Raw genomic sequence first — 26,747 nt, 5'->3', positions numbered from 1 at the left:
TGTAGTCCTGTTGTATGCTTTTCTGGCATCTTCAACTCTCTGAAGATCAGTCACTCTACACACACACTCCATCCATCCATCCATCTCATTGATGGTCTACCCCTTCCTCTTTTTCCAGGAACTTTACCTTCTATTACTGTTCTGAGAAGTCCTCCTTCCATCCTTTTAATATGTCTAAAATATTTTAACTTTCTTCTGTCAGTATCCTTAAGGAGCCTTAAAGTTCTAATCTTTTCTAACACCCATTCATTTGTACCTTTCAGTATATGATATCCTCAATAGCCTTTTGTAATACCATATCTCAAAGCAGTTACTCTTTTCTTATCTGACTTCTTTAGGTTCCAAGTCTCACATTCGTAAGTCGCTGTTGGAAAAACAACTGCATTCAAAATCCTCAACTTTATTCCCATGGAGATAGATACATCCTTCCAGATTTTAGATCAGTCTCTGACTGTTGTTTTAGCCATTCCTCCTAATCTTCTTCTTCTGAAGTCTTCTGAACAACAATTCTTCATATTAATAATGGATCCGAGGTACTTGAACTTATTGACTTCCTTTATTCTTTCTCCATTAAGGTAAACTTGTTTCCCAAGAGCTTCCCTGTTTGTATTTCTTTTGAGAACCATAATCTTTTGTCTTGCTAGGATTGAGTTGAGGTCCTCTGTTATTACTGATCTTGTTCCAGTTCTTCCTCGTCATTACAGAGGAGTGTGGTATCATCAGCATACCGCAGATTACTGATCAATCTACCACCTATCCAATTCCTGTCTTGAGCTCTTCCATTGCTTCACACATGATGTCCTCCGCATATATACTAAACAAGTGAGGAGAAAGTAAACATTCTTGCCTAACTCTTTTCCAATCTGAAGCCAATCAGTCAATACAACAGCTGTTCAAGTTGGATATCAACCTAATAGTCTGTTGAGGAAAACCCATTCTTTTCATTACTTCCCACAGATTCAAATGCTATGCTGTACACAGTCAAAAGCTTTAGAGTAGTCTAAGAAACACATTACCAGAGGGAATCTGCATTTTTTATATTTTTCTATGATCTGTCTAAGGCAAAGGATCTAATTTCTGGTGCCCTTACCTTTCCTAAAATGTGCTTGTTCCTTAGGCATTTCTGCCTCAATCCTATTTAGCATGATCTTCAATAAAATTTTGCTTGCATGAGATATTAAACTAATGGTTTTATAATTCTTGCAAGCCTTCATATCTCCCTTCCTATGTAGTGGTATGAAAACTGACTTCTCCAAGTCTCTGGGCCATGATCCTGTCTCCCATATCCTTGTAATCAATCTATGAAACATTCTTATTCTCCCCTCCCTCCCCATCCCCTGTGGCCTTAATTAACTCTGCTGGGATTCCATCTGCACCTGGAGCCTTATTGCTGTTTAGCTGCTTAACTGCCCTTTCAACTTCATGCCTAAGTGGAGGAGGTTCCAAATTGGAATTTTCCTGATGAGAGGGCTCTTCCAAATTTTCTTTATCCACTCTATTGTACAGTTCCTCACAGTATTCTTTCCATCTGTTTTTGATTTCAAATTCTTCTGTTAGTAGATCTAAAGCACAAGTTTAAGCGTTGGGCTTAAACTTGTGCTTTAGATCACGGACTAAATTAAACATCCTTTTATAATTGTGCCTCCTCATCTGTAGCTATCTATTCACATTTATTAGTATAGAACTTTTCCTTGTTCTGCTTGATGGCTCTTCGGACTTTTCAATGTAATCTCTTATATTTTTCAGTCCCTGTCTCTCTTTGTTTTTCCAATGCCTTCTTTTGATTAGTTCCCATGTTGAATCTGATATCCATGCCTAGATAATACCAGACCAAGATAATACCCATCTTGGTCTTCTTATTGGGACAAGATACTTCTTGGCTGTATCCTGTATTATCACCTTGACTCCTTCCCAAAGCATTTCTGATGAGTTCTCCTCATTGGCTTCAAAAAATCATCTAACCGAGTTGATGTTTCTTCGGCGAATCCACTGGGAATTACTCTAACATCTAATCTAGTGGGATTTGCCTGACTTGGAAGTTTTCAGAGTCTTAGTCTTACTTTAGCTCTTATCAGCTGATGGTCTATACCCCAATTTGCTCCAGGACAAGTATGCACATCAGAGATGCTCCTCCACTTCTGGAAAGCCAGGATGTAATTAATCTGGTGCCTTGACCTATCAATGTTAAATATTCAAGTATATGTCCGCCATGGGTGTTTCTGAAAGCAGGTAATAACTAATCTATTAGCATGGGCAAATTCCAACAATCTTTCATCACACTGGCGTTACGTTCACCTAGACCAAACATGCCACGCCCTTGCCTAACTCTCTACTCTTTCCCACTTTTGCATTTATTCCTCTAAGACCTAAAGTATCTCTCCTTGGTAGGCAGTCCAAAACAGTCTGTAAGTTTTCCTCACTAGAATTCCTCATTCTCTTCTTCAGGCCTATCCGTGTGGGGTGCATAAACTACCATAATTGATACATTGTTGGCTGAGCCTTAAGTCTAATAGAAAGTATCCTTCATTAACAGGGTTATAACCAAGAAGACTTCTTTCCTGAGCTGTCTTTGGTATCATAGCTACCCATGATGCTTTGAGTCAATACCTGAGTAAACAACTAGCTTTCATCCTGTCTTTTGAAGTGACCTTCTCCATTCCATCTGGTCTCTGTAATTCCCAGGATATCAATTTTTTATCTATCCATCTCTTTACAGACAATCTCAAGAGTACCCATCTATAGACCACACACATTCTGCATGCCGATGTAAAATTCCCTTCTAAGATTAATCCTGTACCTTCTGTGTTACTCATTCGCAATATCACTGACTTTTGTTGGAGACTGTAATGTACTTCTTGAATAGAACCCTCATCCTAAACTTGCCTCTGATTATTCTGCATGACAACTGATGCAGCATGAGATGTATTATAAGGCACAACCATATTAGCATTCTGGAATGAAGTCACTGTGCGAAGAAAGTGGTAGGGTTGCAGAGGTTCTTTCCACATAAGATGAAATAGTAGAATAGGAAAGATTCACCCTCAGCTCTTGAATTCTCTAATAGCATTGGGGGGAAGGAGCAAGAAGAGAAGGAAAGAAAAAAGAGGAGGGACCAGTCAACAGATAATATAACAGATGTATGGCATGGTCCAGCATCAGGTACCTCAGGTTTGCTAAGTCCATACTCACTAAAGTGAGCCCTTCAGGATTATTTTTCCAGCTGATAATAATAAACAACTTCTACAGTATGAGAGTTTCTCATTTTATCTTGGCATTAACAACAAACTAGAATTTAATGATAAAAGGATTTGATATATCTTAATATCAAAGTGTATATGTTTATGTTGGTCTTCATTTATAGCTCTCTGCTTACTTTAACCATATGTTTCTTGTTTTCATTAACAGTGACTGAGAGAAAGCTTTGAATATGAGTTAATCCTTAGTTGGTACTCAAGAACTAAGAAAGACTTAATGATGTTTCTCGATTTGCTTATATCATTTAATTGAAGCTGCTTTATTCAGAAAATATTACAGCGACTTCATTTTTTTTATCCTAATTGTTTTTAATTAACAGTATCCCACTTATTTTAATTTAATTTCACAGACATCAATTTTGTCAACACAAGTGCTTCTACTTCTATTGTCTCTACCTTTGTCCTTTCAAGTCTTTAAATATTGAGGATAACCTATTTTCATTTATGTAGAGATTTTTCCAACAGCAATTTTCTACATTTTGCTGTGATTTCATGATTTGATTAAAAAAAAAAAAAAAAAAAAAAGCAGGTCCATATATGATAGTGTGATGTCCCCAATAGGCATAATTAAGTTGTTAAATATATTATTTGATTACCTAATTCCCAAATTTGTTAGCACATTATTGTTTGTTCAAAATTTAAGAATTCACCTTCTGCAGTGTACTTTGACATTGTGCTGCAGTAGGTGCGAAATTAACTTTGGGTCAGAAGGTCTAGTTCAGTCATCTATCAAATTCCTGATATATACCCAGAAGGGTATATATCAGGAATTTGATATATCCTGTACACACACACACTAGACCTTAGTGTATGTATGTGTACAAGATATTATGATAGTACTACATGAAAAAAAAAAAATTACATCAGCACTAACTTCTTATGAGCAATTTTCCTGAAATTAATCTGATATCTCTCAAGAATTAGAAGATCAGATCTTCTATTTTTGTGTTATAAGGCAGAAGACAGAAATAGATCTGGTAAAATTGGTCTTAATCAATCCATCTAGATCTTGTCTTCCTCTTCATCATTTTCCTGCTTCCTAGCAAAAAAAAAAACAAAAAAAAAAAAAACTTGCCCTCTCCCATTCTGTTTGAGGAACTATATGAGATTAGTGTGTTCCTCACACATTTCTGAATGCTAACAATATCAAGTTCTTTCTTAATACCCTTGTTTTTTAATATGATACTGCCACTGTGATGCCATCTGTTCACTCTCCCAATAAACTCTCATATACATGGTCTCCAGTCTTTAAGTATTTTATTTCTAACACTGCTTTCAGATCCACAAGTTAAAATTGGTTTGAATCCTGTTTTGTATATAGCTGGTTTAGTGTTTTGACTAATTTCTCTCTTATTCCATATAAATTTTTTCATTTGACTTCCTACTATACCAGCTTTGCTAATTCTCTTGTGTCACACCCAAACTTTCAAGTAGAATTTTTTTATCGACAGCACTCATTAAAAATTATTTGTAGAAGACAACAAACAATAATGCAGTAAAAGTAAAATTGTCAGCAGCTAGCTAATGAGTCACTCTATGCTACCATGTGTGTGCACAGTCTCTCTCCCATACCTTATTTGCAGTAAGGTATGGGAGAGGGACTCTGAATTCCGAATGAACTTTACTTTCTTGATGTGCCTGTATAAATGAGTATTGTAGCTTTATATGAAAATTTCTTGATCTTTCATTCTTAAAGATTGGCAGGTATGCTGCTTGTTATAAGTCAGTCATTCAAGCAGCTTGAATACTACATAATTTTTGCTGAATAAGTGTATAATGTGTTTCATATTGACAGTTTTATATTGTTCATAACACTGGTCACTAATAATTCCAAAGTGTTACAGATGAAGAGAGAAATTATCTATCAACATGTTGATACTGTGGCAGTTCTTTTTTTCAACAGAAAACAGTTGTCCACAGAGATCATATTTCAATCACATAATACAGAAAACTGCATTTGAAGTGGGTGGTGGAGTATTATTCTAGTTTGACTAAACCCTGCTGAAATGATTGTTTCATGATTTGGGGTGATGTTGTGTTATTTTTAACTGATCTGATTTTATATATTTCATTTTTCCTTTTGTGTTAGATTCATGGCCCCTCACTGCCAAGTAACTTGGCTATTATGTTGTCTGCTATTGGTGTAAATTGTGAGTGTTCTTCTGGCCAGTTTTCGGGATGTAAAACCTGAGTTTCCAGATGAGAGAACTATCCCACCTCCAAATGAGATAACTAGCTAACTCACCTTAAGTTACAAAGCCCTGATAAAAGGTTCTTTGCATCATAGACTGGATTCGAACCCAGGTTTTCTAATCTAAGAGTATCATTTATACCGTTTATATATATTTATATAAAAATCAGTCCTACATATGTGATGTTTCATAACCTATAACAAATTAACACTGAGCAGAAGTTTAGAAAGAGAAGGAATTTATTGATTTTTAAGCAGCTGGATGTTTAGTCCTCAGGGAGTAATTCATGAGAGAAAAGTTGTTCCCAAGAACAGAGGCAAAAGGGATGGCACAGTAGCTGCTCATGTTACTGTGTGCTTATTAGAAATAGGAAATAACAAGTTGAACAGAACAACGCCGTGGTGGTAGGAAGTCTCTGAGACAGTGGGGGGGGGGGGGAGATCATTGATTAGCTGAATCATGCTCGTTTGAACAGTGTTAAGAAATTTTTAAGGAGGATTTTGGGATATGTACAGTGTAGCTGGACAGCTGAAAATTAATATCTTGATTGAATAAGAATATTTGTTTGGAGGCTAAGGAAGTTAATGATGTGATATGGTTTTGTAAAGAAAAGCTAGATGGAAATAGTAACATCTAGACAGGTATTATCAGCGATAATACCTGGCTAGCTATACAGGTTTTTCTTACTAAGAAACTTTTTCAGAAACAGACCAGAAAATAAGCAAAAATTAGATTCTGAATGACAAATAGGAACAACAGCATCCTGAATACATATGCAATATATCTCATCCCACTACTAGCAAGGAAGCTCCAGTTTAAGAGCAAAATGACTAATGACCATTGCCTTTCAGAAAATTTATTGATTATTGTCTGTTTACACACACACACACACACACACACACACACACACACACACACACACACACACACACACACACACACACACACACACACACACTTTGGCAGCAAAAATAGTATGGCAGACATTAGGCAGATGTTATCATCATTTTGTTGGTACAGTATATTTCACCACTCTTAACATAGTATTTCATGATTAATTTTCAGTTAACAGTTTTCTTCCAGATTGGTCTGTTATTTGTCTGATCTGATTTGATCTACATTTTGATCTTAAAGCACTCCTAATTTAATCAGCACAACCACCTGTATTTCATCCTACTGTAAGTAATTTTTCTGCCGTTTTTTTTTTTTTTTTTTTTTTTTTTAATTCTTGTTTTGCTAATCTTTCATCTCCCATTCTTAAGCATTATTGAGCAACATACAAACATTTAAACTTTTTTATGATTACTCTTTGTTAGCTGAAGAATTGTGAATTATTTAGAAGAGTGTCTTAGAGAAAATATTGAGAAGCTTGTCATTTGGTTATTCCACACTGGTTATTTACACGTTTTTATGAAAGGAAAGTTTTTTTTTTTCTGTATATTAAATTTGAAGTATTTGCCATTTTGGGGTTTTATGTGAAATGGCATCATGTTTGAAAGATATCATCTATCACTTACAGAATAAACTGGCAGAAAATATTTGTTATTCAGCTCAAGACAGTAAGACTAAAACGACAACATTGAATAATGTTGTCAGTAAATGAAAATTAAAGTTGTTATAACCAAACTTTAACAGTATTGGGTTTGGCTTATTATTAAGTCCAAAGAAACATTGTGTTTTAGGTACTTAGCAAAAAGTTGATTTTCTCTACAACAAAGTTATTTAGAAATTTTCAGATGAGTAAGTTCTTCTTTCATTCTTTCTAAAAAACATTGTTTTAGATCACAGGTTAATTCTGTTGAAATACTTATTTGAAGAATTGTGCATTTATTACTACATTATTTATCATATGTAACTGATGTATAAGACTCTTTGGCTATCGTGTAGCCAGATACTTGTTAATTGTTTCTGTTGTTAAGTATATTCTCTATATTTTACACAGCTATATAGTTGGTGCCTCTATTTTAGGTTAGGGTGAATGCATTGATTAAGATTGGTACATTGAAAGTTCAGTTAGAAAAGATGGATGAAGCTCTGAATGATTTTAATAAAGCAATTGAAGTAGATCCCAACAATGCAGATATTTATCTTCATAAGGGACAAGTGAGTATAATTATTTATCATATCTATTCTGCTTTTAGATTCAGTCTTGAATAGTTAATTTAATTTGACTAGATGTAACAGCATTATTCTTATTGGAGTGAATGGAATGGTCTTTGTGTACAATAAAAAAGAAATGGTGTGCTATACAATATTATGAACATCTGAGTTTTTGGTGGGTCATAAAAAACTTACTGCTAATGCCATTAATATTAAGATTTAAAAAAAAAAAAAATTACCAAAAAGAAAAAAAAAAAGCCAGCGTTGAAAATGTACTCATTTCTACATTTAGGTGAGTTAAGAATAACAAGTTGGAACAAGGCGTCTGAGTTCTACCGTGATTTGATCTAAGCTGCTACCTGGAGTCTATGTTAGTTCTCTTTTTTCACTTCAAAAAATATTGCCAAGACTTTATGAATACAGGTTATCATTTTATTGTTCAGGTTTGCAGTATTTCTAAAAAAAGATTCCACAATCATGATTCCAGATTTCTCTAATTGAATATAATGTCTCTATAGCTGTGGAGTCTGACTGCTGCATGTCTTTAATCTGCACTGATACAGATTTATGTATAGCGTGCTAGACTTACTAATAATTAACAGGTTATTACACAATCGTTAAAAACATCTTAAATACAAAATATATATAGTTAAAGTGATATACAAAAGGAAGGCAAGCTACATTCTTCTGCTCTCTTTACTGCTCTTCCAAATTCTTAACATTATTCCCTTTGACTCTGTCACTTAAGCTTGACTATCTGCAGCTATCCAGACATTGAAGTTTTCTTCTTAAGTGACTTCAGTGTCTGAAGCTTGAATCAGCTTCCCTTTTCCAGGCACCGACTAAGCTGGAAGAGATGCAGAAGTATTCGGATCTGATTCAGATTGTTTTAGCATAGAATTATACCTATAATATTTGGTTGGGACATCTCAGTAGTTTGTTGTACTAATGTTTACTATAGTGAGAATTGACTGTACCAATTTGAACACCAGATTATCCGCTTCACTCTCTCCCAAATGTCATTGATCTTTTCTTAACCAATTCTCCTTTCAAACATACTGTAGATATCAACCTCTGCTCTTGGTAACTCAGATTATCATTTTGTTACATGCTTCCTCTTCTAAAGAACACCTTTCACTCAGCCAGTCTCATGTCCTGGCATTACAACAGTGCCAAGTGGGATGATCTCCAGAATATTTGTGCTTAGCAAGTTACAGAAATTATTCTAGCTGGAATTAAGGCTTTCATTCTCCATCCTATTCAGAATTCCTATTCACTGTTGTTGTGTCCTGAATAAGCATTAAAAAGGTTTATATTAAGATATTCAGGTCATAACATTAATTCTACTCAGGCAGAGAACATGGAACGTTGGCAATAGAAAAAATAAATTGTTTGTGAACACGTCAAGATAAAGTTTAAGGAATTGTATAAAATTGTATAAAGTGTTTAAATATAATCTGTATTAAGTGTGGGCCTGATAATAGAAATCCATGTAAGCTGGCAAAATCCGTTTGGAAAACCAGCCTCTTGCACTGAAATAGTAAAGCCTGTGAGTCAGGGTTTAAAGGTCACTTTTACCGTCCTGCGTTATGAAAGTACTGGAAAGGGAAACCTAAGCGTCTTCCAGGAATAGGAGGCAGACACACGTGCGAAAAATAATAGAGGGAGCTAATGAGATTGACGTGGACACATGTGACCGAGTTGGCGCGTGTCGCAAATATTGAGATTTAACGAGAGAAGAAAAGGAAACAAAAAGACCTTGCATGAAGATTCCAGATCTTTTTTTTCCCCTGGATTCCTGATCTCTCGGAGTGGTCCTGCTCGTCATAGGAGGGAAGTCCCTGGCCAGTCGCGGAAGGCACTTAGTTCATCCGTCGTAGCATTCGTATTGGGCCAAGCTATGTCCATGTTCTAGGATAGCTGTGATGTTGTCGTACGACGGAGGGACTAAATTGAGTCGTCCATTCAAGGCGACATTACCGTGCCACCTTCCCTGTTTCCCCCGGAGATTCTACTCGCACAGATCTACAGAAGATATCCTCCAAAGCGATTACATTTGAAGGCCTTGATGATTAGACAAGGCGGGAACAAGTTTTAAGAGTTCAAGGACAGAAATGGTAATGTATATTTTTGAAATACTAATTCCAGTTGTAAGAAGAGAGTGAATTTCCTGTGTGAACGTTTAAATTGGACTGAATTTAAAGAACTGTAAGAGTAGCCTACAACTAGATACGTGTCCGAGACAGTGTTAAGAATTGTTTGCCCAAGAGGCCGAATAGATACAAGGTCATGTTAAACTAAAAGTGTAATTGTGCTGATGTGTTCACTGATAGCCACGTGTATCCGAATGGCTTAATGATAATCTATGAATTGTATTTTATGATTGTATTTAAGATTACTAAGATTATGTGTGATAAGTACAAGTTAATTAGAGCTTTTGATCTGAGTTGAGTGACCATATTATCCTGTTTTGAAATGTATTATAGTGTATCATCTTAAAGCTAATTAAATTGTTTCATTCATGTACTTGCCTGATCCGCCTATATTATATGAATTCAAAACTACCGCTCATAAAAATAACAATGAACCAAGTGGGATAAACCCATGAGTACTAATGCAATAAGTAAGCTGCGACTGTAAGAAAGAAAAGGACAAGTGAGGGGAGGGGGGGGGGGTAAATTTATGCTTGATCAAATAATCATTAACTCTCTAAAGGAGTCACCCTGAACAAGAATCCTTTCTACCTAGGTATTAGCTGGCACAGCATAAATATAAATGTGTTAATACTTATAGGGTGAACTTCTTCAGATTGTTTGTTTAGGACATAGAGAGGCCAATAGGACTGCAAAGCACTGAAGGTGAGAATATTTGATTGTAGAGTTTAAATTATAAGGGATAAATGTGTTAGACGAGTTTTGAATTTAAGAAAGATAGGATGTTGGATTAGTTAAGAAAGGGTAGATAAAGGATAAATAGCTAATTAAGTAAAGAAAAAGCAAACAAAATAAAAAGTCTCAGCATTAATGGTGTGTAGCTGGTAGGATAAAGGAAAGATATAAAACAATAGAAGTTAATCTAAACGATTAGAGTACAAATGTATTATAACAAATAAGTAGAGAGATAAATATTAATAAGAAACGTCGCAACACTGTCCAATCTATGGTTTAATAACACAAACACGGCATGGCAATTCAAGAGAAAATACAGTATATCGAAGGGGAATTAAGACTAAAAGCTTCAGCCTTATTCTAATTTTCAGTCTGCACTGAAGTTTGCAACATATCCACAACAGATGTCAACAAATCCAAATAGGAACTGGGAAGAATTTAAAAGAGAAAGCTTACAAACAGCACTCCCCATCTTTTCTCTTCTGGTCCATTACAAAAGCCTTTGGGCATAAGCAGAAATTATCTGTTCATCTACATGTTGTTGCAACAGTGCCCATTTGGGCATTGTTGCAGTTACACTTAATGACATCCTGGCACAGAATCAAATTTGCATTTGATTCACAGAATCAAATGCAAATTTGATTCTGTGGTCTAGCATTGAGGCCTGCTCATCAAAGTTCCTTCCTTTGGTCTATCTTTTATTGTTAATTGTGTAACAGAATGCTTCCCATGTTTTTCTCCCCAGAGATATCAGAAGAATCTTAACCTAGGTAGCAAAGAAAGAAAATGTCCACTGGTCTTGATGGTATATTCCCAGCTGTACTCAAGTTACACTGCAGAACTAACTGTTGTTTTATATACTCTGTACACTCAGCTAGCATCTATCCCAATTTGTGGAAGCTTGTATTCGTTGGAGAAAGAACTGGTTTCAATTTGAGGACTAACAAGGCTTTACAACCAAAAGTAAGTTAGCTAGTCTCATATGGAAGTGGTAGGGTTTTCCTCCTTCATGCTCTTGTTTTTCATCCTGAAAAACAGGCAGGCTGGACTGAAAAACACAAACAGTTAACAGACATAATATGCTGGACCTCATAGCCTTAGTTGCTATAGCTGTAATTAATCCTAAATAGAAACAACAATCTTGTATTTGGCTCATTCAAAAAAAAAAAAAAACTACCAGGTAATTATCTTCACCTCACCCCCTCTCTAAAATAAGGAGAAAAATCTTTTAATTAACCAGGTCTGCCAATTTTATAAATTCTGCCCTTCTAGATCCATTGCAAAACTAGCTTACATTACTCACCTCTCTGCATATGCCATGGAAAGATTAGAAGAGCGTGTTGTTGCTGTTGACATTTCCAGACCATTTGATTAGGTCTAGCATTGACTCTGCTCGTGAAATAGCCATCCTTTGGCCCACCTTTCACTCTTAAATGGGTATCCAATTTTCTGTCTTCACTCACTGCGCATTATGGCTCCTTTTCTTCAGACTTCCTTGCTAATTCAGGAGAGCACAAGGCCATGTTCTGTCACCTATCTCCTGTTTTCTTATACATAAGAAAAATAGTATCCAATGTAGTCCATGGAATATAGTCCATGGAATATCCAAAGTTGCATGGTGATCAGCATTCATTTTCAAAATTATGGATTTTACAACCATGCTATAACTAACTCTTTTTATTATCCCGATGTTTCGATCTTCATATCAAGATCATCATCTGGAGCATACACAAATATACAAGACAAGCTGAGTTACATTACAAACCGTAATCTAGAGAAACAATGATTTGATCATATGTTATTCTACTGGCATGACCTCTAGTGAAAAAAAAAAATATTTATAAATTACATCAAGCTAGATTTAATTTAAGATAACATGAATAAACATTTTTCTTATAGATAGTTTTCTTTCAGTAACAGTGATGTCCTATTTTTAGTATTACAATTGTTATTTTTGATTTAGGATCCTGGATTTACTACAGTCCTGTTTATAGTTGTTCTTAGAGAGGAAGGTCCCGTGGGTCGAATATATGCCTTCCATATGTATGGGATTTTTAGACCTTCATTATTTTTCAGATTGGGATGGTCGATAATGATCTCACAGGCTTCCTTAAATTTGCGTTCATACCATGTTTCGGTGTGATGTAGACAACTAGTGCTTTTCCAGTCATTTCTATGTAAAGTGTTCAGGGCATGATCAGAAAGGCCAGCTTCACCATAATTATTATATTTAATGTGTTGTTTATGTTCTTTTTGTCTGATAGGAATTGTGCATCCTGTTTCTCCTATATATGGTATGTTACAGGTGCAATGAATACAGTATACTCCAGGGTGGGCCAGCAGGGGGGGGGGGTCTTTGGATGAGTTGAGTAATCTTTTTAATTTTGAAAGTGTTTAAAGGTGACTTTGAGGTTATATTTTTATAGTACTCTGTTTATTTTGTCTAATGTCCCTTTAACGTAGAGAATGGTTATAGTTTTGTTGTAGTCTGGTTTATCTTTGTTTTTTATTGAGGTCTTGTAAAGAATTTTGTTAATAGTGTTTTGGCTGTACCCATTTTTTTGGAAAGAATTGCTGATCACTTTAAATTCGTCTTTCAGTGCCTGTTCACCGGAGCAGATTTTCAGAGCCCTGTTTTTTAGAGTATTGATGACACCTAGTTTTTGTGTTGGGTGGTGGTAGGAGTTTATGTGTATATATTTGCCAGTATGTGTCGGTTTTTGATAAACTGTGAAGGAAAGATTGCCAGAAGGCAGACGTGACAAGTGTATCTAGAAACGGAAGTGTTCTGTTTTTCAATCTCAATTGTGAATTGTATGCATTTGTGTTGTTTGTTTAAGTGGCTAAGGAATGTGTCTAATGTCTGGTGACCATGGGACCAGATCGCGAAAACATCGTCAGTGTATCTATGTAGGGTATCATATCTTATGTATACAAAAAAGGGGATAAGGTTGTTGGTTAGTGAGAGACCTTCGTTATGAACTCATCATAACCAGGATTTCATCATGAACATGCATTATAAACAGGTCCTGCCATTCCTAGATGGGATAAAAATAGTTAGTTCAGTGCTACCATGACATAGTCCTGCTTTTTTTCTCCCACAAAAAGGATCTCATTTCACTTTCCCTTGATATTATACCAGTCAACTGATTTCTCTTCTTGGAAGTACATTTATGACAGGATGAAATCTCACTTCATCTCTTCTTAGACCAGTATCTACACCTCTTGCTTTTCTTGCACAACACGATTCCTCAAGTTATTCACTAAATAACTTGATTATCTTTTCTGTTCAAGATGCTTTTCACTCCTTCAGGTACTAGACTGCAAATCCTGGGTCCACTTAACCTTAGAATATTGTATTCATGTTTTGGGCAGTTTATTAATGGCCTCCCTAAACATTCTTGATTCTTTGCAGAGTAAGGTGGTCTAGTAGACACTATTCACACATGTCTCTCCAGCTATTTCCATTGGTGATACTGCATTGCATTCACATTTTCATTACTTTCACTAAGACTTAAAATGTGCACTGATATTGCATTGCATTCACATTTTCATTACTTTCACTAAGACTTAAAATGTGCAGCAGCTGCCCATCTTTCTATAGGCCACCTTCATTTTTCTCTTTTAATCCAATGGTCTCTGTTCTCTGGAATAATCTTTTCATGAAGTGCAACTCTAACATCTCCAGCTTTTTGAGAAAAATACATTCATTTCTTGAAAATGTGAATATGAATACACACAATAACAATAGGTTCTTACTTCTCATGTGGGATTTTTTTTAAACATCATTTTTTTTAAAAAAAGTGCAAACATAAGGCATTGTTCTGCCATCCTAATTCATATTGGAATCCATTAACCATTTATACTGGCCTGGTAGTCTGCCTTATGTGAATTCCTTGTTCATTCTACATTGATGATGTACTGTTCTTTTCAGTAAGAAATATTTATTGCTCATTTTCAGTAATTTTACTGTGTCTACATGTTTCATATTCATTGAATTGATTAAGAATAATGACTTTTTAGATATGTGTGTGTGTGTGATTGCAGTGTGTGTGACTGTATAAGCCTAATGAACAGAAATGATGCAGTCATTTTTGTTCATTAGGCTTATACAGGATGTCTGACAACATTCTTTGAGTAGATTGTTCTGGTTGGCCAAATAGATAGCATCTCCAGTCTAAAAACACCTCGTGATACAATTCTATACTCAGATCAGGTCCTGGTGATTTTCTTGTATGGCATTCTTTATAGGATGTGGTATCTTCAGATGCTGTAATAGGGTCTGTCAAGCTCATCTTGGATATCAACAGGAAAGCCATTAATGTTCCAAGAATTATAATTTCCAACAGTACTATTGTCTTCAAACAGATTTTTGTAGTGTGTTTGAAAGGAGTCAAGGATGTCTTGAGTGGTGGACATGTCTTCTCCATCAATGTAGATTTGAGTGATAGTCCTTTCTTTGCATAATTTTGTGAATTGTCAATTAAAGCATGCAGCTGAAGGGCTATGTGCTAAGTGTATTCTTATCTTAAAATTTCTTTCTTCTACTTGTTTCTGCCTTTCCAGTTTTTTCTCTACATTAATGTTTCTAATGATGTTGCTACATTCTATACCATTGGCTTGGTTTGTTATGAACGAGCTTCTTTTTTTTATATAGGTCTTTCAACTTTTTCCTTTTGAGGAAAGCCTGTTTCTTTCCCCATTCCATCATGTTCTACTTTACTGCTTCTTTGAATTTTAACCACATATCCCAATTCCAGGTAACATTCTTTCAATTTGAATAGTGGGTCTGGAATTTAGTTGAAAAGATTAACGGAAAATATGGTGGAAGTTTCCATGGTTCAGAAGAGATCTCTACTTTTTCCATGCAGTGGAACGTAAGTAGAACTAAATTATGATCTGACATGTTTATGTCAAGATGTTTCATCTGAATTATCCTATTTATAAGGTAAGAAGAGATATAAATTCGATCAATATGAGTACCAATACCTTGATTCATGTACGTGTATGCTTGGAGATTAGGATTGTGAATCCTCCATATGTCTACTAGTTGAGCATTGTCAAGACATGTTTTTAACTGTGCACATCCCACTTTTCCACTCCTGGGATGCCCTCCTATTTTGTCTAATGTGGGGTTTTCAATACAATTCCAGTCTCTAGCTGCTATGATGTAGCAGGCACCATATAAATATGGTTCCAATTCCTGGAAGAATTTTTGTCTAACTGTTCCATTGGATGGAGCATAAACATTTATAAACCTTATTACATATCCACAGTATTTTCTGTCTATTGTCAAGATTCTCCCTTCTGCATCCCTTTGGATATTACAGAATGACCAAGGACTTTCTTTGAGCTATTATAAAATGGTGGCCATGATACTGCTAAAAAGTAATCCTGTAATGCAGATATTAACTACACTACCAGCAATCTTGATATTTATTTAAAAAAAAAAAAAAAACAGTGCTAGTGGGGACAAAACCACCACTAGCACCAGTAAAGTAAAATCAAAGTTAAAAACAAATGAATAAAAACCAAAGTACTTATCTTGCTAAAAACCAAGATCTCTTCAGTGGGAGCTAGACCTAGAGGTGATATTAAGGTTGAAGTAATGCAGAGGTCATATTTTCATATACGAGTAGCCAAAAGGTGTCGCACCTTATTATTAAAATATTATGGATTAGAAATAGTTCTAGGAACTTTTCAACTTGGTTATACTATCAATTAAAGATACAAGAAATTATATACTTGGTTTAATCCTTTATCCAAGTGTAAGCAAACAAAGTTTGCGTCTGAAGTATTTTCAGGACTGTGGCATAGTATAACATATAGTATAACCAAATGGAAAAAGTTCCAACAACATAGTATAACCAAATGGAAAAAATTCCAACAACTATCTCTAATCCAGAGTATTTTAATAATAAGGTGTGACATCTTTCGGCTACTTATATATGAAAATATGACATCTCTATTACTTCAACCTTATTATCACCTCTTGGTGTGGCTCCTGCTGATGAGCCCTCAATTAACATCAAAACCAGTTTGTATAGTGACCCTTCCCATAATGCATAGCATTATACATGCCTGCAAGGATATGTGCTTTGTATTATGGGATACTAAGGAAAGTGATGCGAAGTCATTAGCTTCAATATACGAGTCCCAGTCCTGAAATACTTCAGGCACAAACTTTTTATGCCTACACCTGGATAAAGGATTAAACTAAGTATGTAATTTCTTGGTATCTTTAATTTATGGATGGGAGAAGGTAGTTTATATTTTTGCTGTGCTAGCCTATGAGTGATGACAGCACATTCATTGTCTCATTACAGAAGGGATGCTTGTTGCTGTTGTTCAAGAAAATAATATAATCAATATAATTTTTTTGTTTTCTCCATAAGATGTTGGGTTTGTTTATAACAACTTAGGCATTATAATTTTTTTATAATCATAATAATATAATACTGTTATAATTAGCTCAGGCATTCTTAGTTTAATGTAGCGTAAAGTCACATCCAGATGCTCCTGACACAAAACCAAAAATTTGATTTAATCATTTTTAATTAAGATCTTTCTTACATATAAAAGCAGTAGTTGCTTCCACAGATTTTGTAATGAATTGAAAGATTTTTGCACTCAAATGGAATTTAGACAACAGCTGCATACAGTGAGCACTTTTGCTTTTCTATCCAGTTCTTTGCCATACAGAAAATGTATTTTCTGAAGTGAATGTGTAGCCATTTCATTGCAGCGATAGACAGTGTCATTTCTTTCATGATAATTTGCATTTCTTTTGTTAATAATTACTGATAATTATTAGTAATTTTTATTATTTTAATAACTTAATAGGTTGCACTTTTGATGGATCATACTGATGACACACTCCGTGACATGGAGAAGAGTGTTGCTCTCAACCCTGATTTCCCGTCTGCTAGAGCCCAAAAATGTTATGTCCAGTATAGATGTGGGATACAGTTTAATGATCTCAGTCAGCGAGATGAAGCTTTGAAAGGCTTTGAAGAGACCAAAGAGAAGTTTCCTACATGTTCAGAAAGTTATTTTCTCTATGCTCAGGTAATTAGTATTACATGGGTGATACATATATTCAGTTGTAAGGAAGTTAATTGAATAGTAGATAATGCTCAAAATAGCAGATAATGCATTCTTTTTCTGCTATGGAGATGTTATCTTAAAGAAAAACATATGTCTGAAAATTTATTGTTCACACATCATGCAAAAGTAAAATACTACAGTTATCAAGATATAAAGTGTTTCAAAAGGGTGTATACAATTTTGCAGAAGAGAATAACTCCGAAGACATACAAAAGCTGAGTGAGTGGCATGATGTAGTGAAACACATCTATTTTTGGTCACATAATTTTATTACCAAACAACAATACTAGGTTGCATGATACGTCCCACCATTTGAAATTCGGGACTTTAGATGATGCAGAACAAGCACGTTATGTGCTTTGGTTTGAGGAAACGAAGTCTGCAACACAAATTCAGAGGAATTTCTGCATGCAACACATCAAACAACCTTCTAGTAGGTGCACAATCTACACATGACACAAGAATTTTGTGGAAACAAGCTGTATTTTGCATCATCCAAGGTCAGTGGGAAGGCCAATGCTGTTGTGGAAGAAGTTTGGGAAAGTTTTCAGAGATGCCCTGGTCATGCTACAAGGGTATCTAATACCACAATTAGACAATGAGCATGACGGATGCTCACATTCCAGCAAGACTGAGCACCTCCTCATTACCTGACAGACATAAGGTCATACCTCAACACTTGTTTTCCAGGCAGATAGATTGGTAGAGGGGCACCTGTAGCATGGCGACTCAGTTCCCCTGACCTTACACCATTAGATTTTTTCTTGTGGAGCTTTGCGAAAGACTGAGTGTTTGTACCACCACTACTAGCCAATTTGGATGAGCTGCATTCCAGAATTGCTGCATGCCACCATTGTTGAAGTTATGCCAAATATGCTCTACTGCATGTGGCAGGAAATTGATTATAGATGGAACATCTGCAGAATTATTGGAGGCAGTCATATTGAACTTTTACTGTCTGTCTTGAAACTTCAAGTGTTACACTACATTTGCATGGTAATAAAAATTGTTCATCTATTGCTATTTACCTTCTATTTTCATTCAAAGTTGTATACCCTCTTTTTAAACACCCTGTATTGTTTTTTAAAGCAGACATGTAAACGTAGATATGTTTCATGTCTTGCCTTGCACATTGGCAGCAATTTTGCCCATCTTCCAGTCTCATTGGGAATGCATACAATTTATATGCTGACTCAAATGATTGCCACACAACAGCAGTGTAGCTTGCTCTCTCTATCATATTTCCAATAATTAAATTAATAATTTCTATAAATTAAAATTATTTAGAGTCACTTAAGGGTCAAAGCTAAATACTGGGAGGAGACGTCTGCATTGCCTTTCAGGAATGTGAAGAACTGACTGGAGCTTCTGACTTAATGTCCAATCCTCATCTTCACGTGGTGTGCTCCCTTTAGTAGGACTCTACTGGGTACTGAATAAGGATGAGCTGGCAATTTGGGACTTAGCCAACCAAATTATACTTTTTATTGCCTTAAACCACAAATGCATATGATGAGACAACATAATGAGAACCAGGGAACCAGAGCAAAGAGTTAAAAGTCAGCTATTGGAAACATGCTCCAACTCATCATCTAGAAGAATAAACCCAACATCAGAAGTGAAGACAGGAACCATCAGTATAAGGAGTATTAATAGAAAGGAAATCAAACTTTTCATTTGATTTCCTTTCCAGGTGAGATATTACTAAATAATAAGTATAGGATGCTATTTTCAGGCAATAATGAGCAAGGAGAGGAAGAACTAGCAACAGCATTCAACACCGAACATGAAGATAAATTTCTTAATTGTAAGGCAGTTTCAAATAGAGTTGTATGGCCAAACTTCAAAATGGGGAAGTGGGCAATGAAACTTATTTGTGCGTATGGTCCTATAGAAGGTTCTCAGGAAGAAGTGGAGGAATCTTTTGAGTCATCAGAACAGGCACCTGACATAAAGAAAATAGGGGAAAAGGGTCCTTGTTGGACACCTGAACAGCAGAGTAGGAAATTAATCTTACCAGGCATATAGGAACATTTTAGGAAAATTTGGAGAAAAGGGCAAAGCTAGAGTAATGGTAAGTATTTACTGGACTTATGCTCAGGACACAGACTAGTCATTACTAACACCATGTTTCAACATAAAGATGTGCACAAGCTCACATGGAGAGAAAACGCACGAAATAAGAAAAGCCTCATTGACTACGTCATTATTGATAGTGATATAAGGCTTGTTCAGGACACAAGAGTATACAGAGGATATGAAATTGGAAGTGATAAGGAATAAAAATGGATATCCTATTTGAAAAGAGTAGTATGTAAGAAAGTTTTCAAAAGAATTATAGTTGAGCAGCTTAAATTGTAGACTCAACTATGCAAACATTATTGAAGAAAATTTGCAGCCATTTGAAATAAGAACTAAACCTTGGAGAGTCAGCAGCAAACTCTGATATTGATTCAGCTGTGGAGATATGTGGTGGAGTTGTCTGCAAGGATAAAAAAATAAGAACACTATGGTGGACACAAGAAGTTAAAGAAGCCATTTTGGAAAAGAAAGCATATTGAAAGTTCTTAGCAAATAAGTCAGCAGATGCCCTAAAAGAATACAGAGAAACATGTAAGCAAGCTAATCAATGTGTAAAAGTAACTAAATTAAAGCCCGGGAAGACTGGGTAAGAGTATGGAAAATAAATATCAGGAAAGTGGTGAAACGTTTTGGAGGCTATTGAAGAAGCTTAGAAATGTAGGAAAGAGTACTGTAAAAATAATCAAAGATGATAAAGGTGCAGGGGCGGCTCGTGCGTAGGCACTGCCGAATTGCAACACCCCAATTTTTCTCGATATATAAATATATTTATTAATTTATTTATATTTGCTTGTAATATTTAATTTTATCATCAACAATCCTATACAATTCTCTTATTTTGTAAAAAAAAAAATAATAAAATCCGTCTTGTAGTACTTAGGAGGGCAACGGATGCTAGCGGCGTATTTTCCACATTGTCATATTGCTATGCGTGCAAGCATATGCACATGAGATGCAAGCTATTAGCGTAATGCGGCACTGTCCGTCGCGCAGTTCCACTGTTGTTTATATGCAGTTTGCACCAGTAGTAGAGTGTTCGTAGTGCTTATCGTGTTTACTCCATCTCTTTAAATATTTGGACATTACGATTAAAGACATAACATTTGTTATAGTAATTTTTAAGTAATTTTGAATTATACCAAACTGTACAATTTTATTGATAATAAACAATATTTTTTCATGTTTAATTTTTTAAAAAATTTTTACCATAATTTTGATACTTTATCCAAACACGTATACACTGTACTTACAGTGTGTATGTATATTTTGAAAGTTGCAGCATCCCCACGATTTCAAGCCATGAGCTGCCATTGTAAAGGTGACATGAAAACTGAAGATAAGGATATCCAAGATGTCTGGAGTAATTACTTTGAAAGACTGTTAAACGAAACAAGCAATGACAAAACAATCAGAACCAGAACATTTTCAAGAGGAATGCAAAGAGGAGTACATATCAATACTTGAGGTAGAAAAAGCCATCAAAAACTTGAAATGTGGACAGGCAGCTGGAGTAGATGATATTCGACCAAAAATTCTGAAGTATGGAGGTATAAAAGTTTTGCAATCGCTACACTGCATAATTCAGAGGGCCTATTCAGAAGTTCAAATTCCCAGTGATTGGAGTAGAGCTCTCATAGTATCCAGCTATAAAAAAGAATGAAACTTAATGTGAGAATTACAGAGGAGTTTCTCTACTAAGTGTTATAATAAGATTTTTGCAAACATACTTGAAAAGAGGTTGAAAAAGATTGTGGAAGAGAAACTTGGAGAAAAATAAGCTGGGTTCAGTTCAAATCGAGATTATCAAGATCAGATTTTCACTTTAAGACAAATAGTTGAGAAATCATGGGAATATGACAAGGATCTGTACTTAAATTTTGTAGATCTGTAAAAGGCATACAACAAGATGCCCAAAGAAAAGCTTTTCAAAACACTATAGTTATATGAGTTGAATGGAACATTATAACAGAGCAATACATAGTCTATATTAAAATTGTCAGTCAGCAGTTAGAATTGAAGGAAATACAGCAAAATGGTTTGATGTAAAATCATGGGTAAGACAATGATGCACATCATCAATATGGATCACTTTATGAAAGAAAGTGGCATCGAGACTGATATTAGAATTGGAGATGTCAAACTTAGCTCTTTGCTTTATGCAGATGATATTGTACTCCTAAACACATCTAGTGCAAGTCTCCAGGATTCACTAACTAAATTGAATAACAGCTGTAACAAATTTGGCATGAAAATCAGCAATAAAAAAGACCAAAACTTTGAAAATAGGTAGGAGCATAGAAAACTTTAGCTGCATTTTGAATGGAAATCCTATAGAACAAGTAAAATATTTCTATTATTTAACCACAGTTTTTAGTGACGGTGGCAAGTTAAATCTAGAAGTAGACAACAGAATAGGAATAGCTGGGTATGGTGGGTAGCCAGCAGAATAAATTTATATGTAATAAGAGAGAAATTAGCCAAAACAACAAACTAGCAGTATATATACAACATAGTGTTTAAACCAATATGGATCTGAGAGTTGGGCTAGAAATAAAGCACTTGACCACAAATATAAGGGTTCTGAGAAAAATTCAGAGAGTGAACTGATGGCGTCAGTGGCACAATCATATTAAAACTGAAGATGTTTGAAAGGAACTTGACATTATTTGCATTAAAGAATGTGTTAGCAGAGCTAATCTATGGTGGTATGGCCACTTAAATAGAATGGGTGAAAAAAGTTTAGCAAAAGAGGTGTTTGTTGCCAAGATGGCAGAAGAGAGACCCAGAGGGAGTGACCAAGTTCTAGGTGGATTGATTCAGTCAGAAGTGCCTTAGAAGCACGAAATATTAGATATGACAATATTGGAGTATTCACAAGTAATACATTGATATGGAGGAATATTGTTGATAGGAGATTAATAATAATGTGAACTTAATTGTGTAGTGCTGTCACAGTAACCTGAACACCCCTTGGGGGTACATATCAGGAAATTGATGATGATGCTGATGATAAAATTATTTACATATCGTTATACCAGTATTTTGCATTTGCGTGAACTTCTAATGCAAACTATTGGTCTCGCTGTTAGTAACATAAAGTAACAGTTGCATTTGAAAATAGTGTAAGCATATCCTTTCTTCTGATCATTGCTGTGATCAGTTGATATTTTTAAATAACTTTAACAAAAGTCCTCTGTGGTTTAAAACACACACACACACACACAAAATATATTTTGTAGATCGTTTAAAGGTTAAAACAGATAACTAAGGAGAACTTCATGTAGTGTATAAGAAATGCAGTCTAAAGAACTGACTGGAGTTTACACAATCTTACCCTCATCTTTCTGTGGTGCATCCAGTGATTTTAGCTATCCATTTGGATGTTGACCAGAAAAGGATTGGTTGCAGTTTCAGACATTGCCAACCTTATTGTATTCTATGTTGATTGAAATTATTTCCTCACAGTGATGATGATGCAACCTATTTAGCTATCATATCAGCTGTTGCATCACCCTGTTACACAAGCCATTCTTATCTTCTGTTTTATTCAGAGCCAGAATAAACATTGAAAAGCTAGCTACCAGAATAATTTCAATTTTAGCAGATCTGAAGAAGATGGGCACCAGAAGAATCATCAGTAGGAAAGAAGTGGAGTTAGCCATGGAATCAGCAAAGTGTTTGTTAATGTTACTGTTACTAAAAAGATCAAAAGAAGTAAGATCCATCTAAATGATATGATCTATCCAGGCAGTGGAGATCTGGAAGAAAGTAAGGAGTAACAATAGTATTAATATATGAATATAAACTTCTTGAATGGGGGAGCCAGTTTCAAGTAGAGGGATCTGAACCAATTTCAAAATGGAAATTGAATGAGACTTATTTTGTGACCGATGTTACAGAGGTTCTAGGTGAAAGGAAGTAAAGGCATTTTTCTCTTGTTGGAGATCTAAACAGTAAACCAAGAAATGCATCTCAAGCACAGAAATGTTTTGAGATAACTTGGAGACTAGCAGAGCTGACATGTGCTAGTTAGATTTCTGTTGAGGTAGACCAAGTAATTACTAATACTGTATCTCAAAATAAAAGTGCACAAAATCATGAGAGTGCACATAAACCAGAAACCTTTTATCAGTTATATTGTTGGTAGTGTAAAAATAAGCATAATTTATAATTATTAATCTTTTTGCAATTTTTTCTGTATGCAAGTTTTTTTTTAATTTGTTTCAGTTTCATTACCACGTATGATCAGCACTTGCAATGCGTCTGATAAGAAATTTATATTTATTTAAAAAAGAAAATGTAAAAGTATTTGAGATGAATTGTACTTACCAGATCTTATAATTGTAATAATTTCAGTGGTTCTTTATTGAAATTCACAATTATTAGTGTACAGTGATATATGTTGTTTGGCATGAAGACATTTCTTTTGAAGAATGCCATACTACTTGCATTACTTCTTCTACTGACTTCTCACTTGCTACTTGCTTGAACAAGTGAATATGCTCAACAAGGAGGTTTATGGGTGATTGACATCTGACAGAAAGTGTTCAGTAGTGGGTTGAGTTGCCTTAGTATCCCATAATACAAAGCATGCTTGATTCAGACATGTATAATGCTATGCATCATGAGATGAATCACTACCAGACTGATTTCAACTTTTACTGAGGGCTCATCAGTGGGAATCAGACCCACAGAAATACCATAGAGAAACAAGAAACTTGTTTTAGGAAGTGTTGGAAAAGCTTGACAATTGGAATGTATCAATAGAAGATTCTAAACGGAGTCTTAGCAAGGATCTCTTGACTAGAAAAGTTGATACTGTCAACAAGTGAATAGTAATAAAAGGAGATATTAAGTGGACATTCCATTTTAACGTTTGAAAAAATGCTGAACAGAATTTTCCTTCTGTCTCAAAGACACTAGTGATAATGAATTATTTTTGTGGAACAAATGAAGGCATTAGAGAAATCTAAAACTGTAAAGTGGCATTAATGAAATGTTCTATTTTGATATATAGTTGTTTATAAAATAGTAAAAGAAACTGCTACTTTTTTAAGTTTTTCTCTTCTTTAAACTGTTTTTCTCTGGTAAAGAATTTGTGATTCATGCTTCTTGTAATTAAACTGCCTAAGGTAAGAATATTTATACTCAGTGTAAATGAGAATGAATGGAAAAATATATGCCAAATAAAGAAACTGCATAATTCCATGGAAGTTATGAAGTTTTGTATTTTGAGAAAAGGCCAGATAAGGAACTGACTAATGAACATTTATTGTTTTTGTAGGAATTTTTTTAAGCACATGTTCACCAAAACCAATAATAAAACGAGTCATTGAATGAATTTATCCTTTAAAGATAAAGGAGATTCTAAAGTATAATTTTTATTTAGAAGGACATGGATCCAAATAGTTTTATTTAATTTCATTAAATAAATATATTTATTAATTCTTTATTAAAATTCACAATTATTAGTGGAGAGTGATATCCGTTGTTCGTCTTAAAGACATTCTCCTTTTGCTAATGACAACATATCAGCTATTACTAATACATTACTAATTTATTAATAAATAATTAAATAAATATATTTATTTACTTACATTTATTTATTTATTTTTTATTTGGTCAATAATTTCCTGGATTCTAAAATGAAGTTAAGATCATTTCACCAATAGAATCGAACTCTTATAAACCTACTTGACACACACTGTGAAAACAATAAGTTGCATCTGAAAGGATACAGATCAAGTGTAAATTAAAGATGACGAGAAATTATATTCTTGGGTTAATCCTGTATCCAAGGGTAAGCAACAAAGTTTGCACATTTTCGTGACTGGGCTACTTGTATATAAGGCAACTGACAATAAGGCACCTGACTTCACATTAGTTGCCTTATTGTCCCATAATACAAAGCATGCCTGATTCAGACATGTATCATGCTATGCATCACGAGATGGGCCACCCAGACTGATTTCAACCTTTATTGAGGTCTCATCAGTGGGAGTCAGATTCAAAGCAATACCAAAGTTGAAATAATGCAGAAGTCATATTTCCTATATACAAGTAGTGGAAAGATCACCTTACTATTAAAATACTCTGGATCTGAGATAGATGCTGAAAGTTTTTTTTTACCTTGTTATGTTATAGATTAAAGATGCCAAGAAATTATATTCTTGGTTTAATCCTTTATCCCAGTGTTAGCAAACAAAAGTATATGAGGATATAAGACATCTGCATTACTTCAACTATGGTATCTTTTCTGGATCTGGCTCCCACTGATGAGACCACAATGAAATCAAAACCACTCTGAGTAGTGGCCCTTTTCATAATGCATTATATATCCCCAAATGGAGATATGATTGGCATTATGCAATACTAAGGTAATTGATGTCAAGTCATTAGCCTCTATATACAAGTAGTCCAGTTGTGAAGATAATTCACGCTCAAACTTTGTTTGATTACACTTGGATAAAGGATTAAGCCAAGAATATAATTTCTTGGCATCTTTATTTTATAAAAATGTAAAAACTTTCATCATCTATCTCTGATCTGGAGTATTTTAATAATAATGTGATATAATACACTTTTTCATATAAATATATGCATTACCTCAAACCTTGGTATCTGCTCTGGGTAGCATAATGCATAGCATTATACACCTCCAAAAGGTGTATAAAGAAGGGCTACCAAGGTAAATAAATGATGTGAAGTTATTAGCCTCTATATACAAGCAGCACAGTCATGAAGATTCTTCATGTGCAAACTTTGTTTGCTTACACTTGGATAAATGATTAAATTAAGAATATAATTTCTTTGTATCTTTAATTTATGGTATAACCAAGTGAAAAACTTTTAACACATCAAGTGTGTACACACAAAACAAGCATGAGTAATATAAACAAATTGACATACTCTCCTTACACAGATAACAGTAGTGTTTCTTTAGCTTGGTCTAACATACAACAATGTGATTACAAATGAGAAATCGAATATGTTAATTAGGTAGCATTCAGCAAGATAAGACTGAGTAGTATACCATTGGAATGGGAAAAATTTACTGAAGCCTTGAAATGAATCAAGTGAACTACTATAAAATGTGAATTGTATACTTCAAATAATATACTACT

The 26,747-nt window shown here is 34.7% G+C and overlaps 1 protein-coding gene across 1 annotated transcript in view; it reads left to right on the top strand.

The window, feature by feature from the left end:
• LOC150100551 (mitochondrial import receptor subunit TOM70-like) overlaps positions 1 to 26,747 on the top strand; it is a 189,622-nt gene that overhangs the window by 101,144 nt on the left and 61,731 nt on the right. The window contains exons 7-8 of the mRNA XM_090401832.1: positions 7,415 to 7,549; positions 17,278 to 17,502. Of these exons, the coding sequence (XP_090257958.1) occupies positions 7,415 to 7,549; positions 17,278 to 17,502 (360 nt within the window). The remainder of the gene's footprint in view (positions 1 to 7,414; positions 7,550 to 17,277; positions 17,503 to 26,747) is intronic.

Source organism: Typopeltis vanoorti, chromosome 12, assembly GCF_054136105.1.
Source record: "Typopeltis vanoorti isolate ZY-2024b chromosome 12, IOZ_Tvanoo_1.0, whole genome shotgun sequence".
Lineage (NCBI taxonomy): Eukaryota > Metazoa > Arthropoda > Arachnida > Uropygi > Thelyphonidae > Typopeltis > Typopeltis vanoorti.
Note: the sequence above shows the minus strand (reverse complement) of the source record. Positions and strands in the feature narration are given on the sequence as shown.